Source organism: Lontra canadensis, unplaced genomic scaffold, assembly GCF_010015895.1.
Source record: "Lontra canadensis isolate GAN:19392208 unplaced genomic scaffold, GSC_riverotter_1.0 scaffold43, whole genome shotgun sequence".
In the NCBI taxonomy this organism is placed as follows: Eukaryota; Metazoa; Chordata; class Mammalia; order Carnivora; family Mustelidae; genus Lontra; species Lontra canadensis.
In genome coordinates this window covers 14,242,891-14,259,069 of record NW_022631037.1, presented here as the reverse complement: position 1 = coordinate 14,259,069, position 16,179 = coordinate 14,242,891, and the positions used below count along the sequence as shown (strand labels likewise).

The 16,179-nt window shown below is 49.2% G+C and overlaps 2 protein-coding genes across 3 annotated transcripts in view; both read left to right on the top strand.

The window, feature by feature from the left end:
- The window catches only part of TOP2A (DNA topoisomerase II alpha), a 28,878-nt gene extending 26,003 nt beyond the window's left edge, over positions 1-2,875 (top strand). The window contains exons 33-35 of the mRNA XM_032871568.1: positions 17-157; positions 603-802; positions 1,786-2,875. Coding sequence (XP_032727459.1) covers positions 17-157; positions 603-802; positions 1,786-1,914 — 470 coding nt within the window. The 3' untranslated portion in view covers positions 1,915-2,875. The remainder of the gene's footprint in view (positions 1-16; positions 158-602; positions 803-1,785) is intronic.
- Positions 2,876-12,155: 9,280 nt separating this feature from the next.
- Positions 12,156-13,950, top strand: GJD3 (gap junction protein delta 3). Of its 2 annotated transcripts, none has more exons than XM_032871566.1 (2): positions 12,156-12,252; positions 13,038-13,950. In XM_032871566.1, the coding sequence occupies exon 2, from the start codon at positions 13,042-13,044 to the stop codon at positions 13,903-13,905; it is 864 nt and encodes a 287-aa protein (XP_032727457.1). In that variant the 5' UTR covers positions 12,156-12,252; positions 13,038-13,041; the 3' UTR covers positions 13,906-13,950. The 2 variants fall into 2 exon arrangements, with proteins under 2 accessions (XP_032727457.1, XP_032727458.1); XM_032871567.1 differs by having other exon boundaries at positions 12,156-12,266.
- Positions 13,951-16,179: the final 2,229 nt, after the last annotated feature.

Below are 16,179 nucleotides of genomic sequence, written 5' to 3'. Positions count from 1 at the left end.
TCCTTTCCGTTCGAAGTAATGGACGTTGATGCTGATGATGCCAAGGACAGTGTACCACTTCCTCCAGGTTCTCCTGCTGCTGATTTCTCAACTGAAACTGAAATCATAAACCCTGTTCCTAAAAAGAAGGTGGTGGTGAAGAAGACAGCGGCAAAAAGTGAGCTTCAGTCTTTGACATGGGTTAATATTAGGATTAAGTAGCTGGCTTCCACAAGTCAATTTTAACTTTTTACTCTCAAAAGTTACTATTAATATTGGAGTTAAATCTTTTCCAAATGGAAGCAAATATTTAGCTCTTTATAATCAAAATTGGTGGTCAAAAGGTTTAAAATCACCATGTTTCTCAAAATGCTAGGCATTCTCTAGCTCATTTCTGTGACAGGGACAGAGTTTATAAATAGTGCAAAAGTTTAATGTAAAACATAAACCTATAAAAAAAAATTAGATGCTGAAGAATACCTTGATTCTCTAATGTATTTTCAGCTCTATTAGATTTTTTTCTATATTAAATATAAGCAATCAATAGCTTACTAAAGAAAGTTCACAGTGAGAACAATTCGTCTAAGAGTGGCCACATGATGAATGCCTGTGTTGAATTGCAGGTCAGTCTTCCACGTCCACTACAGGTGCCAAGAAAGGGGCTGCACCAAAAGGAACTAAAAAGGATGCAGGCTTGAATTCTGATATACCTCAAAAGCCTGATCCCCCCAAAACCAAAACTCGCCGCAAAAGGAAACCATCCACGTCTGATGATTCCGACTCTAATTTTGAGAAAATGATTTCTAAAACAGTCACAAACAAGGTATTTATCCTAGCCAGTCCTTTCTCTCTAGGTGTTTTAAAAAACATAACCAAGACTTGTTCTTAATAATCTGACACATTCTGGGGTGCACCTAGGTGACTCAGTTGCTAAGTGTCTGCCTTTGACTCAGGTCATGATTCTAGGGTCCTGGAATCAAGCCCCTCATCAGGCTCCCTGCTCGGCAGGAAGGCTACTTCTCCCTTTCCCTCTCCTACTCCCACTCCCCCTGCTTGGGTTCCCTCTCTCACTGTGTCTCTCTCTGTCAAAATTAAGTCTTTAATTTAAAAAAAAAGAATCGATTTAAAAATAAATAATACTAAATTGACACTTTTTAAGAAAATAAATGTAGGGACACCTGGGTGGCTCAGATGGTTAAGTGTCTGCCTTCAGGTCAGACCCTGATCTCAGGGTCCTGGGATCAATCCCTATGTCAAGCCCCCTGCTCACTAGGGAGCCTGCTTCCCTCTCCCTCTCTCTCTGCCCCTTCCCCCCACCCCCACTCATGCTCTCTCACTCTCTCAAATAAATAAATAAAATCTAAAAAAAAGAAGAAAGAAAGAATGTAAATCTCATAATCTATTTAGCGTTTACTAGTTGTAACAAATTATATTTTAAAACATGCTGCTTATGGGACACCTGGGTGGCTCAGTTGGTTAAGCATCTGCCTTCAGTTCAGGTCCTAATCCAAGGGTCCTGGGATTGAGTCCCACCATCAGGATCCTTACTCAGCAGGGAGCTTGCTTGTCTTTCTGCTTGCCACTTCCCCTGATTGTGCTTTCTCTATCTGACAAATAAATAAAATCTTAAAAATATATATATGTATATAAATGTACCACTTAGTCGATGAGAGTTGCCTTAGATCTATTTCTTAGTACTTATTAGAAGGAGGGAAACTCATTGAACTGTAGTCTACTGATATATTTTTTACAATGAAATGTTGCCGTCAAACTAACTGTGCAAATTACTTGGTCTTCCTCTTGTAGAAATCCAAGGCTGAGAGTGAGGACTTCCATCTGGACTTAGACTCAGCTGTGGCTCCTCGGGCCAAATCGGGACGGGCAAAGAAACCTATAAAGTACCTCGAAGAATCAGATGAAGATGATCTGTTCTAAAACATGATTATTTTAAGTAATGGTCTTGTTGAGCCCAAGACTGGTTTTAGAGTTACCTGAGTCCCTTAATTTCTTCTCCTCTGAATTTTGTTTGGGGAAGGTAGTTTTAATCCAGAACCATCAAAGTGAAGTATGTCAAGCCCAGTATCTATTGCTGTTTTATAACACTGTCTAGGTAGTGATCACCTCATGGGCATTGTTTTCTTCTCTGCTTTGTCTATGTTTGGAGTGTCTTCTCTTTTGTCTTTAGAATCTGCTTTTAAATTCTTCTGAGCTCTGGAGATAGTTGTGTGGTCACTTCAGCATAATATAGTTTATTGACCACTCATTAAGCTAAAATTGTTATAAATGTCTACTCTGCCTCCTTTCCTACTTTCAGTAAATATGAGATAGAGCATGATTAATTCTGTTTTACCTTAGTTTTATAGGTAATTTTCCATCAGATAGAACTTTTTGGTTCTAGTACAAATAATCCCCACTCAGCCTTTTATGTGCTGAATTTTTGCTCAGGCAATGAGAAATTGCTCATATTCTTCATATCCTTTTGAATACTAGCAGAGGCTGAAGAAAAACAGTCTGGCTGTGTCCATATAACCTCAACACAGTCAATAGGGTGAAGAAAATTAGTGTTGTGACCATCTCAATTCTTGACTTGTCCCCTCGGGCTATCTCCAACTTTGAATCTCCCAAAGAGCAAATTTCTAGGGACCATTGGATTGCAAAAAAGTGGGGGGCAACATTCACTCAAAGATCTTACATCATTGCCATCCATACTCAGCAGTGAGCGGTTATATCCATTTTGAGAAATCTCCATAATTATCAATTTACAAACTTTTTAAAACATTTCTGCATTTTTACATGTGTGTGACTTGAGTAGCGTTATCAATGTTTTTGTAAATATTTACTATGTTTTTCTATTTCACTTAATTCTAACAATTTTTTACTTTAATAAAATGTTCTAAACATAGCAACCCATTGATTGCCTTTTTTTTCCCTTGCAGTATATATACACTTTTCCTTACTCCAAAATATATTCGTCTTTACTTCCCCCTTTTTTTTTTTAAAGATTTTATTTGTTTATTTGACAGAGATCACAAATAGGCAGAGAGGCAGGCAGAGAGAGAGAGGAAGAAGCAGGCTCCCCACTGAGCAGAGAGCGCAGTGAGGGGCTCAATCCCAGGACCCTGGGATCATGACCGGAGCCAAAGGCAGAGGCTTTAACCCTCTGAGCCACCCTGGCGCCCCTTTACTTCCCTTTGAGGGAAGGGAAATTCTGATCATTTGCTGATGTACCTACCTAACAGCCCCTGGCGATAGTCATAGGTCTGAGATAGGCATCATGACCTAATCAAAGCCAGTCAGGTTTTTCCCGGGTTTTTATACATGAGTACGAAGTTCTTCCTCTCCTTCACATCAGAAGGCCTTGGTCCCCCATGAGCAAGTAGTGTCAAATATGTTTGGGGTTTTTTTGTTGTTTTGTTTTGTTTTATTTTTTTAATGAGCCCTTTAACAATTTTGATAATCAGGACAACTACTTGAGGATCTCAGTAAATGACATTAGGGCAACTGGCCAATCATTTAAAAGAAAGAAATGTTAAGGGCACCTGGGTGGCTCAGTGGGTTAAAGCCTCTGCCTTTGGCTCAGGTCATGATCCCAGGATCCTGGGATCGAGTCCCGCATCGGGCTCTCTGCTCAGCGGGGACCCTGCTTCCTCCTCTCTCTCTCTCTCTCTCTGCCTGCCTCTCTGCCTACTTGTAATCTCTGTCAAAAAAGAAAAAGAATTGTTAGAATGTTAGATAAATCCAATCCCTCACATCTTATACCAAAGTCTAAGTTCAAACAGACAATATTAAAATGTCAAAACCAAACCCATTTAAAAATGTACCAAAAGAAAAGGAATTTTGAGTTAGGGAGATCTTAAACCTAGCCCCACGGGTTGAAAAAGATCTGGAAAAATGAGCACTCATCAGAATCTGGTCCAAAAGGTCAAACTCTGTCCTAACAATTCTCACTTTAAGAAATATAGTTCAAGAGAAAAACTGGGACATGGGGCACCTGGATGGCTCAGTCGGTTAAGCGCCTGACTCGATTTCACCTCGGGTCATGAGGTTGAGCCCCACGGCAGACCGCACTGGGTGTGGAGCCTGCTTAAGATTCTCTCCTCCCGGGGCGCCTGGGTGGCTCAGTGGGTTAAAACCTCTGCCTTCGGCTCAGGTCATGATCCCAGGGTCCTGGGATCGAGTCCCGAATCGGGCTCTCTGCTCAGCAGGCGGCCTGCTTCCTCCTCTCTCTCTGCGTACCTCTCTGCCTACTTGTGATCTCTTTCTGTCAAATAAATAAAATCTTTAAAAAATAAAAGATTCCTCCCTATAAAGACTTTCTTAAGAAGATATTTGGGACATTTACAAGTCTTGTAAATGCTCAGAAATACAGGAAATCTCAATATCCTAGTCACATAATTTTGCAAAATGTTACCATTAGGGAAGAGAGGGGCACATGGAGTCTGCCTCTCCCTCTCCATCTGTCTCTCCCCCAGTTCATTCTCTCTCTCGCTCTGTCTCTCTCAAATAAAATCTTTTTAAAAATTACATGTAAATCTACAATTATCTCAAGAAAAGCCACATGCAGAGATGCTCGCTGAAGTCTGGTAAATTGAAAGTGATCTAAATGTCCAAAAACAAGAGACCTCAGATAAAACAATTAGTTTAAACAAATTATGGTACAATGAGGAATATCAGGTCCTCCTTAAGAAGATCCTATAGATTACTGATTAATATGAATAGATACCCTCACTGAGTGAAGAAAGCAGGTTACGAATCAGGTGAAGTCCCTGTCTGTTAAGTATGCATTTGTTGATAGAAGGAAAGCATATAAACCCTCTTTAGAAAGAAAAAAAGTCCAAGACATTCACCTTTTAAAAGTAGAAGTTTGGGGCACCTGGGTGGCTCCGTTGGTTAAAGGACTGCCTTTGACTCAGGTCTTGATTCCAGGGTCCTGGGATCGAGCCCTGAGTAGGGCTCCCTGCTCAGCGGGGAGCCTGCTTCTCCCTCTCCCTCTGCTGCTCTGCCTGCTTGTGCTCTCTTGAACTCTGTCAAATAAATAAAGAAATAAAATCTTAAAAAAAAAAAAAAGTAGTTTGTCCCTGATCAGTAAAGCACTTGCTAAGACTCCAAATGAATACATCTCTTGACTTCATTCCTTACGCCAACTGACATTCTAGAAGATAAAAATTCTAGTGCTAATCAACCTGGTTATGTACATTTAGACCCTTTATAGAATAGCTATTTCCTACACATGAAACATTGCTCAGATAAATAGATATTATATCAGAATTACAAAAGAACAGTTATTGAGAAAAGGCATTCAAAACTTGCATTCATGGATAAATAATAGAATAAGCTTACTAAGCCTTTTTTTTTATTTTATTTATTTGACAGACAGAGATCACAAGTAGGTAGAGAGGCAGGCAGAGAGAGAGGAGGAAGCAGGCTCCCTGCTGAGCAGAGAGCCTAATGTGGGGCTCCATCCCAGGACCCTGGGATCACGACCTGAGCCGAAGGCAGAGGCTTTAACCCACTGAGCCACCCAGGCACCGTACTAAGCCTTTTAAAACACATTGCATCCCACTGTTTCTGCTGCAAGGGAATTTTTTAAGTGGTTTCTGGCCATTTTTTCGTAAAACCCAAAGACAAAAAAATATTTTTAAGATTTTATTTATTTGACAGAGATCACAAGTAGGCAGAGAGGCAGGCAGAGAGAGAGGGGGAGAAGCAGGCCCCCTGCTGAGCAGAGAGCCTGATGTGGGGCTCCATCCCAGGACCCTGGGATCACGACCTGAGCTGAAGGCAGAGGCTTAACTCACTGAGCCACCAAGGCGCCCGACAAAAATTTTTTTAATTCATTAACTTTGGCTTCTAGAGTGATGGATATCTGTTCTGACCTGCCCAGTGTCCCCTTCCTCAGTAATTCCACTTTTGGAAAATTATTCTGAAGTCCAAAAAACAAAAAGCTTGTGTCCAAAAGCATTCATTGTAGCATTATTTACACTGGTAAAAAACTGGGAACGGAATAAGTGTCCTACAGTGGAATAACTGGTTAAACTGGTACACTCTTACCATGTATTACAGAGTCATCAAAAGTCTTATTTTCCCAGAACATTTAACAACAGGAAAGTCATGTTGGGTAGCAGGGAGAAAAAGATACAAAAACTATCCTGTATAATGTATCAAAACTCACTGGATTATATTATAAAATGGTGCATTTTACTGTGTATAAATACTCCAATAAAAAGGTAACTTTTAGGGGCAACTGGGTGGCTCAATGGGTTAAGCTTTTGCCTTCGGCTGGGGTTGTGATCTCAGGGTCCTGATCTCAGGGTCCTGGGATCGATCCCCGAATCAGGCTCTCTGCTTAGCGGGGAGCCTACTTCCCCCTCTCTCTCTGCCTACTTGTGATCTCTCTCTTGGTCCAACAAATAAATAAAAAATCTTAAAAAAAAAAAAAAAAAGTAACCTTTAGGGGCATCTGGGTGGCTCAGTCCGTTAAGCAGCTGCCTTGGGCTCAGGTCATGATCCCAGCGTCCTGGAATCCAGCCCAGCAGTGAGGCTCCCTGCTACTGGGGAGTCTGCTTCTCCCTCTCCCTCCGTTCCTCCCTCTGCTTGTGCTCTCTATCTTGCTCACTCTCTCAAGTAAAATCTTTAAAAAATAATGAATTTTAAAACGCTAACTTTTAGACAGTGTAAGGTTCAAATATAAACCAGTACTTTTCAAACTTGTACTCAAAAATCCATTGAGGTGGGGTGCGGTGCCTGGGTGGCTCAGTCGTTATGCGTCTGCCTTCAGCTCAGGTCCTGAGCCCAGGGTCCTAGGATCGAGCCCCACATCAGGCTCCCAGCTCAGCGGGAAGCCTGCTTCTCCCTCTCCCAGTTCCCCTGCTTGTGTTCCCTCTTTCGCTGTGTCTCTCTCTGTCAGATAAATAAAATCTTAAAAAAAAAAAAAAAAAAAATCATTGAGGAGCTTGTTGAACTGCACATTCTGATTCAGTAGGTCTGGAGTGGAGTCTAAAGTGGCATTAACAATTTCCCAAGTGATGTCACTGCTGCTGTTTGGAGACCCAATTTGGAAAAGTGAAGGTGTAAACTACATACCAGTGCTTCTCTACGTATGGTCCCTAGAGCAGCAGTATTAGCGTGACCTGAGAGCTTGTTAGAAATTCCAATTATCAGGCCCACTCCAGAACTTAAAAGCACCTTTTGTTGTTGTTGTTGTTTGTTTTTAAAGATTTTATTTATTTATTTGACAGAGAGATCTCAAGAGAGGAAACACAAGCAGGGGGAGTGGGAGAAGGAGAAGCAGGCTTCCCGCCAAGCAGGGAGCCCAATGCAGGGCTCTACCCCAGGATCATGACCCTGGCGGAAGGCAGATGATTACAACCGAGTCACCCAGGTGCCCCAAAATCACCTGTTTTAAGAGGGCTCCCATTAGGAGCACCTGGGTGGCTCAGTTGGTTAAGTCTGACTCCTGATCTCAGCTCAGGTCTTGATCTCAGAGTTATTGAGTTCAAGCCCCATGCTGGGCTCCATGCTGGCAGTGGAGAGGAAGGAAGGAAGGAAGGAAGGACTGACTCCATTTAATTCTTTTTTTTTTTTTTTTAAGATTTTATTTATTTATTTGACAGAGATCGCAGGTAGGCAGAGAGAGAGAGAGGAGGAAGCAGGCTCCCTTAGGAGCAGAGAGCCAGATGCGGGGCTCGATCCCAGGACCCTGGGATCATGACCTGAGCGGAAGGCAAAGGCCCTAACACACTGAGCCACCCAGGCGCCCCTAATTCTAATGCAACCTGAAGTTCGAGACCAATGCTATGTGCATTGAAAGGTCAACTGCAAGTTGCAGCAAAAGGTCATCTGTTTTTCTTTGGAGAATGAGATTTGGGTGATTTATTCTTTTCTTTTTTGCATCTTCCTATAGTTTATAAAAATAGTAAATGTTACATGTCTACTTTCCAAATGAAACTAACCATAATTTTTTCCAGGTTATAAAAGTAATATGTGGGTTCCAGTTCTAATATGATGCTGAACTTGAATCACTCCGGGAATCAGTCACATGTGTCTTTCAGTCATGTGCGGCACCATTGCAAATATGAGGAGGATGTGATGGTTAACTGTGTGTGTCAACTTCACTGGGTTAAGGGATGCCCAGATAGCTGCGTGTGTCTCTTGGGGTGTCGTCTCCAAAAGAAATTAGCATTTCAATCAGTTGATTGAGTACAGATCTCCTTCAACAATGTGGGTGGGCATCATCCAAACCGCTGAGAGCCTGAATAGAACTATTTAGGGGGCGGAAGCAGACTTGGGGAAACTGAGTTTCTCTGAAATCCCCATTTCTGAATCTCCACATCAAATAACAGAAGCAGATCTGTGATACTGAAGCTGAAATTCCCCTTTCTTGCGTGCAAAGCCATGGGGGGGAGGGGTCTTTTTAAAAAAGACTACATTTCCCAGCCTTCCTTGCGGAAGGTCATCCTGGCCAATGATATGTGAGCATCGGTCACGTGGCAACTTCCAGGACTTTACGAGAGAGACGTCTTCGCACTTACTTCTCCCGCCTTAATCGCTTAGTGCGCGGCCTGGAGCGCGGCTGACACGACGGTGGAGAACGTGGGCCACAACGTGGGAGGGGTTGGGAGGAGCCTGCACCCGTAAGGACTTTGGAGCACAGCGCTGTCTGGCACCACTGGACAGCCCACCATCCTCCTCCTTTTAATTTTTTTTTTTTAAGATTTTATTTATTTATTTTAGAGAGAGTGAGAGAGAGCATGAGAGAGAAGAAGGTCAGAGGGAAAAGCAGACCCTCCATGGAGCTGGGAGCCCGATGCGGGACTCGATCCCAGGATTCCGGGATCATGACCTGAGCCGAAGGCTGTCATCCAACCAACTGAGCCACCCAGGCGTCCCACCATTCTCCTCCTTTTAAATGAGAGGGAAACAAGCTTCTCCCTTGTTTAAGCCACTGTTTTTGCATTTTGCTGTTACAGCCGAACCTAATCTTAGTTACAGAGCCAAGGGAGAAGGTAATGGGTTGGCAGGTCCCCATGGGTGATAAAACCTCAGAGCCTGGGGCGCCTGGGTGGCTCTGTGGGTTAAGCCTCTGCCTTCGGCTCAGGTCATGGTCTCAGGGTCGGGATCGAGCCCCACATCAGGCTCTCTGCTCAGCAGGGAGCCTGCTTCCCTTCCTCTCTGCCTGCTGCTCTGCCTACTTGTGATCTATCTCTCTCTCTCTCTCTCTCTCTCTCTCTGTTAAATAAATAAATAAAATCTTTAAAAAAACAAAACAAAACAAAAACGCAGAGCCGTAGGGTAGGGGTATTGGGAGCCACAGACTGAAGACCAGGGGAGAAGAGAGAGGAGCGGGGACCACCTGTGAACAGAAGGTCGCTTATCCGGAGGGTTTTCAGGCTGGGAAAGGGTTTGAAGGGTCAGACACTATGCCACGGAAGGAGTGGGGGGAGGTAGGGACGTGCCACCGAGTAATCAGAAACGAACGCACCCACGGTCTGAGGCCGATACCTTTCCCACCCATGCCGAGGGGGAAGGAAAGTGAGGGAGGAATTTTGCCATTAACCCGTTTTGGCGTTTTCATTTCTACTCAGGACTGGACATTCTGATCTTGGACCAAATCGGCCATTTCAGTGATCGCAAGCCTTAGAGGAGAGCGGTGAGCAGCTGAGGCTTGCGACCCACCAACGTGATCATGGTCTGGGGGCGCAGATGACCTGCACCCTCTGCAATCCTCCCACCCCCCTTCTTTCACCCCCTGGCAAAAATTTACTGAGCATCTACCGGGTGCCAGGGACTGTTGCAGGTGCTGACACAGGGCAGAGAACAGAACACCAGAGCCCTGCCCTCATGGAGCTGACATACTAATGGAGGAGATGGTGCCATACAGGATAAACAAATCAAAATAAAAAATACCAAGTATGTTAGGTAGTGATCAGTGCGAAGGAAATAAAGCTGAGAAAGGGGACAGGAAGGAAGGGGTTAATTCCAGCAAGGGCTGCTAGGGAAGGCCTCACTAAAAGGCAACATTTCTGTGAAGACTAAAAATTGTCAGAGCGGCAACAGGGAAGGGGAAATACAATTGTGTCTTGATGATGTCACTTACTGGGTACGACCGTGCTGTGGCAGCACGTGTGTCTGTGTGTGACAGAATGGGAACTGGCTCCACAGCCCCACAGGCTAGGGCGAGATATCTGGGACAGGGATTGAGTGGGACCCTGTGCTGGTTGGGCCTCTTAGCCCGCTCCCAATCTTGAGTATGGCCAAGAATGGGGCCATGTGTCACCAGCCCTGGACAGCATCAGTGACACCTCCTCTCTGGCTGGACAACGCTATCTGAGAAGGAGGTTGGGCCCCAGAGATTGCAGAGTCTCCCGTGTCTGGCCCTGTGGCATCAGGGGCTGGGGACAGCGCAGGGTGACCATGCGCCTACCCCACCCGAGCCCACCACCTCTGCCATTTTCCACTCCCGACAGGCAGACGGTCTGATGGGGTTTTTCCAGGCTGGGCCAGTGGCCTGACCCAGCAGGGACCATGAGGACAGGGCAGGGACCATTCCTGGACAGTCAGGAAAGATGAGGTGTGTCCCTGAGCCCCCATGGCTGGGGCTGGGGGTTGGGGGTCGGGGAACAGCTTTGCCAGGAACAGGCAGAGGTCAGGGTTGGGAAAGTCAGCCACGCCTCCCACCCCGTATCCTGTTTTGGAATGTGGGGCCCTAGCGTGTGCTTTCCTTTGGACTTTGTCCAAGGCAGTGTCTCCCCACCCAGGCCCACTCCCAGAGGAACTCTGCATGACGGTGGGCAGGGTTCCCTGGCACATCCATCATTAGCCTAGGGGTTTTCCAGGCTGGGCTGGAAAGTGAGTGAAAGGCCAGTGTGAGTGAAGGGCACATTGCCCAGCCCTTCCTGAAATCAGGCCAGGGGGTCCCTGTCAACACATGGAAAATTATACAGGCTCCCGTGGCTGAAGGGAAGAAGAAATGTGGAGGAGGAGAGTCTTGGCCTCCCCACTCAGAATCGGGCAGGCATGGTCCACTTCCAGTGTCTGGGCAAACTAGGCCCAACAAAAGCCCTGGGGTTGTCAGGCCCTGAGAAACCCAAGCAGGCCAGAGGGAGAGCAGTTCCATGATGGGCTCAAGCGCATGGGCCCCCAAGCAGTCAAGCCCGGCATGAGACAGGGACCAGCTACTTATGTGCTATGTGACTGTGCAAGTGGCTGAGACCCTCCGAGTCCCAGCTTCCCTCCCATCAGGGTAGTCAAGAGGACTAAATGAGCTAATCTGTATGATGGGCTCAGTGTAGTGCCTGGTCAAGACGAGGTGCCCAGGTGGAGGGGAATGGTGTGTGTGTTGGGCAGATTCCTAGAAAGGCCTACAGGGAACGAAAAAAGTGTCTCAGCCTGGAGGTGTTCCCTCCTTGGCCACTCAGGTCACCATGAGTCATCCTAACTCTTCTAAGGGACAGTTTCTCCTGCCACCTACAGTCACAGGATGTGATTCAGAGCCTTCTAGGAGAAGTCTATTTATTTTTCCCATTATAAAATAACACGCTTATTATAATAAATCTGGAAATTATAGAAAAGCAGAAAAAAAGCAAAAGCTTTTATTTAACCACCAATGCTGATAACTCTTGATGCCTTAATGGTTTCCATATGGGACTTTTTTCCAGGCACAGGTTTTCTTTGTTCTCCGTAATATGACTAGGACCTTAGCTTTAAGACATAGAGCTAGAAGGAAACTTGGGGGTCACATGGCCCAGCGTCCTCAGCTGACAAGCCAGGAGACTGGCCCAGAAGAGCTCAGTGACTTGTCCAAAGCCAGCAGTGACAGAGCTGCTGCCCCCAACTCAACACCAAACTTCTCTCCAGCTTCGAAGGTGCCAGTCAGTTGATAGTGCATCTAGGCCTTCCAATTTGAGGGAGTCTGTTCCATGGGCTTCCATAAAGCACCCCCCACAAAAGCGGTTGGTTCTGGTTAACCCCCTCCCCCATTCCCAGGACACACAGCAGTGGGATGGGGGTGGGAGTGGGTTAGGGAGAAAGGGAGGCTGGCAAAGCCCAGCAAGGGGCATGGCCCTGTGTCTGTTCCCAAGGGTGGAGCCAGGCAGCAGGGCCACCCTGTCCCTTTAAGAGAAGGGGGAGAGCAAGCCCCTCTCAGCCACTCTGTCCTGTCATCCATCCTGGCCAAATCCAAAAGGGAAAATGAAAGAGGGCCTAGGAGGAACAAGTCCCAGCCATCCCCCAGGATCCCTCCCTCAGCTCTAACACCTCAGCTCCAGCTCCAGGGTGAGTGGGGTCAGGTGAGGGTCTGGGGGGCACCTGGGGGCTGTGGGACCTGTGTGAGTGTGTGTGTGTTGGGGGAGGTTCTCAGGAGATGTGGGAGGCTGGAAGTTGAGGGACACCAGGGAGGAGATGGAGAGGGCTGGGCCCCTATTCCTGCCACTCTGCGGTGGGATGGCAGGGGACACCTAGAACAAAGGATAGAGTTAAGGAAGTGGGACTACTTTTGTGTCCACCCCACAATTCTGAGAGGAGTTCACTGCAATAAGAAGGGCAAGAGAAACGGTGAGCAGAGGAAACAGGTGCGGTCCCTCTGGATCAACTGGCTCCCACCTCTCCCAGGGGCACCAACTTGGGTCTGGAGTCCTGGGCTGGAGGCCCCACGGTGGCCCGCGGAATGCATCCTGGAGCCCATAAGGTCACGCCTGGGTTTCTACTTCTACAATGCAGTGGGTGGCTGCCCTTCTGATGTCCAAGTTCACTCCCTACAGATCTGTACTCTGGAGGAGCATGCGGTCCAGCCAAGCAGGCCCCTGGGTGTCTGACTAGAGCGCCAGGGAGGGGCTGCTCCCCAGTACCTGCCGGTCCCAAGGAGAAGGGCACCCACAGTGGAGAATCTCCTGACCCCTCCGGCCCAGCCCCTGCGGACTCCCTAGTTCCCACAAAATCCCAGCTAAACCCAGGCCTCGCTGAGCCCCAAGGTTAGAAGGGGGCTCGCGGATCTCTCGGCACCGGCTGGGGGGAGGCCGATCCGCCGCTGACGCCCCCCCCCCCCCCGCGTCCGTCCGCAGCGCCATGGGCGAGTGGGCGTTCCTGGGCTCGCTGCTGGACGCCGTGCAGCTGCAGTCGCCGCTCGTGGGCCGCCTGTGGCTGGTGGTCATGCTGATCTTCCGCATCCTGGTGCTGGCCACGGTGGGCGGCGCCGTGTTCGAGGACGAGCAGGAGGAGTTCGTGTGCAACACGCTGCAGCCGGGCTGCCGCCAGACGTGCTACGACCGCGCCTTCCCCGTCTCCCACTACCGCTTCTGGCTCTTCCACATCCTGCTGCTCTCGGCGCCGCCCGTGCTCTTCGTCATCTACTCGGTGCACCGGGCCGGCAAGGAGGCGGGCGGCGCGGACGCCGGGCCCGGGCCCCCGCCGCGCCGCCGCTGCTACCTGCTGAGCGTGGCGCTGCGCCTGCTGGCCGAGCTGGCCTTCCTGGCGGGCCAGGCGCTGCTCTACGGCTTCCGCGTGGCCCCGCACTTCGCGTGCGCCGGCCCGCCGTGCCCGCACACCGTGGACTGCTTCGTGAGCCGGCCCACCGAGAAGACCGTCTTCGTGCTCTTCTACTTTGCCGTGGGGCTGCTCTCCGCGCTGCTCAGCGTGGCCGAGTTGGGCCACCTGCTCTGGAAGGGCCGCCCGCGCGCCGGGCGCTGTCGCCAGGGGGCCGAGCGCGACGGCCGCCGCCGCCGGGCGCACGAGGAGGCGCAGCAGCTGCTCCCGCCGCCGCCGCTGCCGCCGCCGCCGCTACCCCCGATCCCGCCCTCCCGCCGCCCGCGCCCCGACGACCCCAGCGGCCCGCCCGCCTACGCGCACCCGGGCCCCGCCGGAGACAGCGAGGGCGGCAGCGGCCGCAGCAAGGCGTCCCTGGCCACCGTCCGCCAGGACCTGGCCATCTAGAGGCGGGCGGAACAGGGCGCTGCCCGAGCCCTTCCTGGGGGCTGTCGGTGGTGCGGGGGCTGGGGCAGGAACGGAGGCCCGGGACCGAGAAAAAGCGCCCCAGAGGACATAGTAGAGAGGGAAGTGGAGGTTCGGGTGGTGCCCAGAAAAAGTCGTCGTGACACCAGCTTCCCGCGGGCCTCTCGGCGTTCACACTGGGGTGTGGCCCCTGTGCGGGCTCTCTCTGTGCGTGCGCACATGTACACCTCTGTCCAGTGTGAGCTGCGTGTGCGCGCGTGCGTTTATCCTGTGTGAGCTGTGTGTGTACGAGTGTGTGGGCACGGGTGCATCCTGTGTGGGCTCGCTGTGTGCGCGTGTGTGTGCCCATGTGGGTTCCGTGTATGTACAGGCATCTGTGTGCCCTGGGTGACTGCATGTGAGAGAGAGAGAGAGCCGATAAGGTGCCAGCGACAGCCACCGTGGCTCCCTCCTTACCTTTGGGGGCATTGCAGGAAGCTCTCTCCTCTTGATGGAGCCCACACAGGGAAAAGAGAGGTGCCCCTTCACCCTGGGCAGGCCTCCCTGCGGCTGGGTTTGTGGGTACCACCCACACCCTCCCGAGGTGGCCTGGGCACTGCGGCCAAGGCCTCCCTTTGTTGCAAGTAGAGTGGGGGTGGACAGTAGGGTTGGAGGGCAGGGCTCTGTCCTAGCTCCCCCCCTACCCTTGCTGCTATTCCCCAAGTCCATAAACATGCCCAAGTTCCTTCCATCCTCGAAAGAAATCTGCCCCAAAACATGCTCCCGGACCCACATTTCCCTGCAGACACCACCGTCTTCCCTCCTAGGGAGATACAAGAGTTACCTAGTGGCTGTCTCTTGTCCCCCTCCTGTTTCTTTTCCACTCCCATCTGTCTTACTCCCTTGCCACCCCAGTGGGGTTGCTCTCCCTAAGATCACCCAGGACCTAAGGGACCTTCAGGGGCCCCCATCTGATCCTGCTCTGGCCTTTATCCAACCCTGCTTGAGCAGGCCACCCCCACCCACCCTGCCTGATCTCCTAGTCCCCCTGCTCACGCCCTCAGGGGCTCCCTGTCATCAGGGTAAGGCCAGCACCAGAATGAGGCTTCTGGAGTCTCACCCTGTCCTGTTCTGCCCCAGCCCCAGGGTGCGGGCTTCCTACGGTATCTGTGCTCCAAACCATACTGAGTTTTCTCTTCTTACCAGGCACAGTGACCCATCTCCTTCCAGAAGTTTGATCATGCTGTTTCTTGGCCTGGTGCAACCTGCCTCCTGCCCTAGCTAATACCTACCTTTTGGTCTCATTTGGTAACAAACAGGTCCCTTCCCTCACAGCACCTGCCCCCAAGGTGCAGCTAGATGCCCGTGGCACCCCAACTTCCCCAGGCAGAGCATGCCTGCTGGATGGCGTCACTGCCCCCCCCCCATCAGCCCAGAGGAGATGCTTAGTAAATCTGCGTTCATGAGGAGCTGAAATTGTCCCCGAGGCCCCAGGGCTTACCTGTGCTCGTGGTGTGCAACAGCATTTCTTTGATGATGGCCAGGTATGTGTGCAAAGCCTGGGCCGCGAAAAAACTCAGATGTGGACATCCAGCTGTTTTCCAGGTGTACTCATTCAAGAAATATTTGTTGAGCACATACTCTATGCCAGACAATGTTCAAGATAGGCACTGTTCCGTAGACATAGGATGTGAGCCACATGTGTAGTTTAAAATTTTCCATCAGCTACTTAAAAAAAAGTAAAAGGAAACAGATGAAATTAATTTTAATGACATATTTTCTTTAACCCATTGTGTCCAAAATGTTATTTCAACACATCGTCAATATAAAAAAAATATTAAAGAGATATTTATTCTTTCTTTGTACTAAGTCTTTGAAATCTAGTGTGTATTTTATGCTCAGAGCACATCTCAATTTGGAACAACCACATTTCTTTAAAAGATTTTATCTATCTATTTGAGAGATTGAGACAAGAAAGAGCATGAGTGGGGAGGAGAGGGAGAAGCAGGCTCCCTGCTCGGGAGCCAGCTGCAGGACTTGATCCCAGGAGCCTGGGATCATGACCAGAGCAGAAGGCTGATGCCCAGCCTACTGAGCCACCCAGGTGCCCCTGGGCCAGCCATATTTTTAAGACTCGGTCACCACATGTGGCTAGTGACTGCTGTATTGAACAGAGCAGATCCATATGGGCTCCATTGGTGAATAAAACTTGCCCTCACAAAGCTTCCATTCTGGTGGGAAGGCAGGCAATAGAATATATGCCAGGTATCACTCAGA

What these genes read in the sequence shown, in the direction of transcription:
- GJD3 (XM_032871566.1), top strand. Translation starts at nt 13,042, where the DNA reads ATGGGCGAGTGGGCGTTCCTGGGCTCGCTGCTGGACGCCGTGCAGCTG.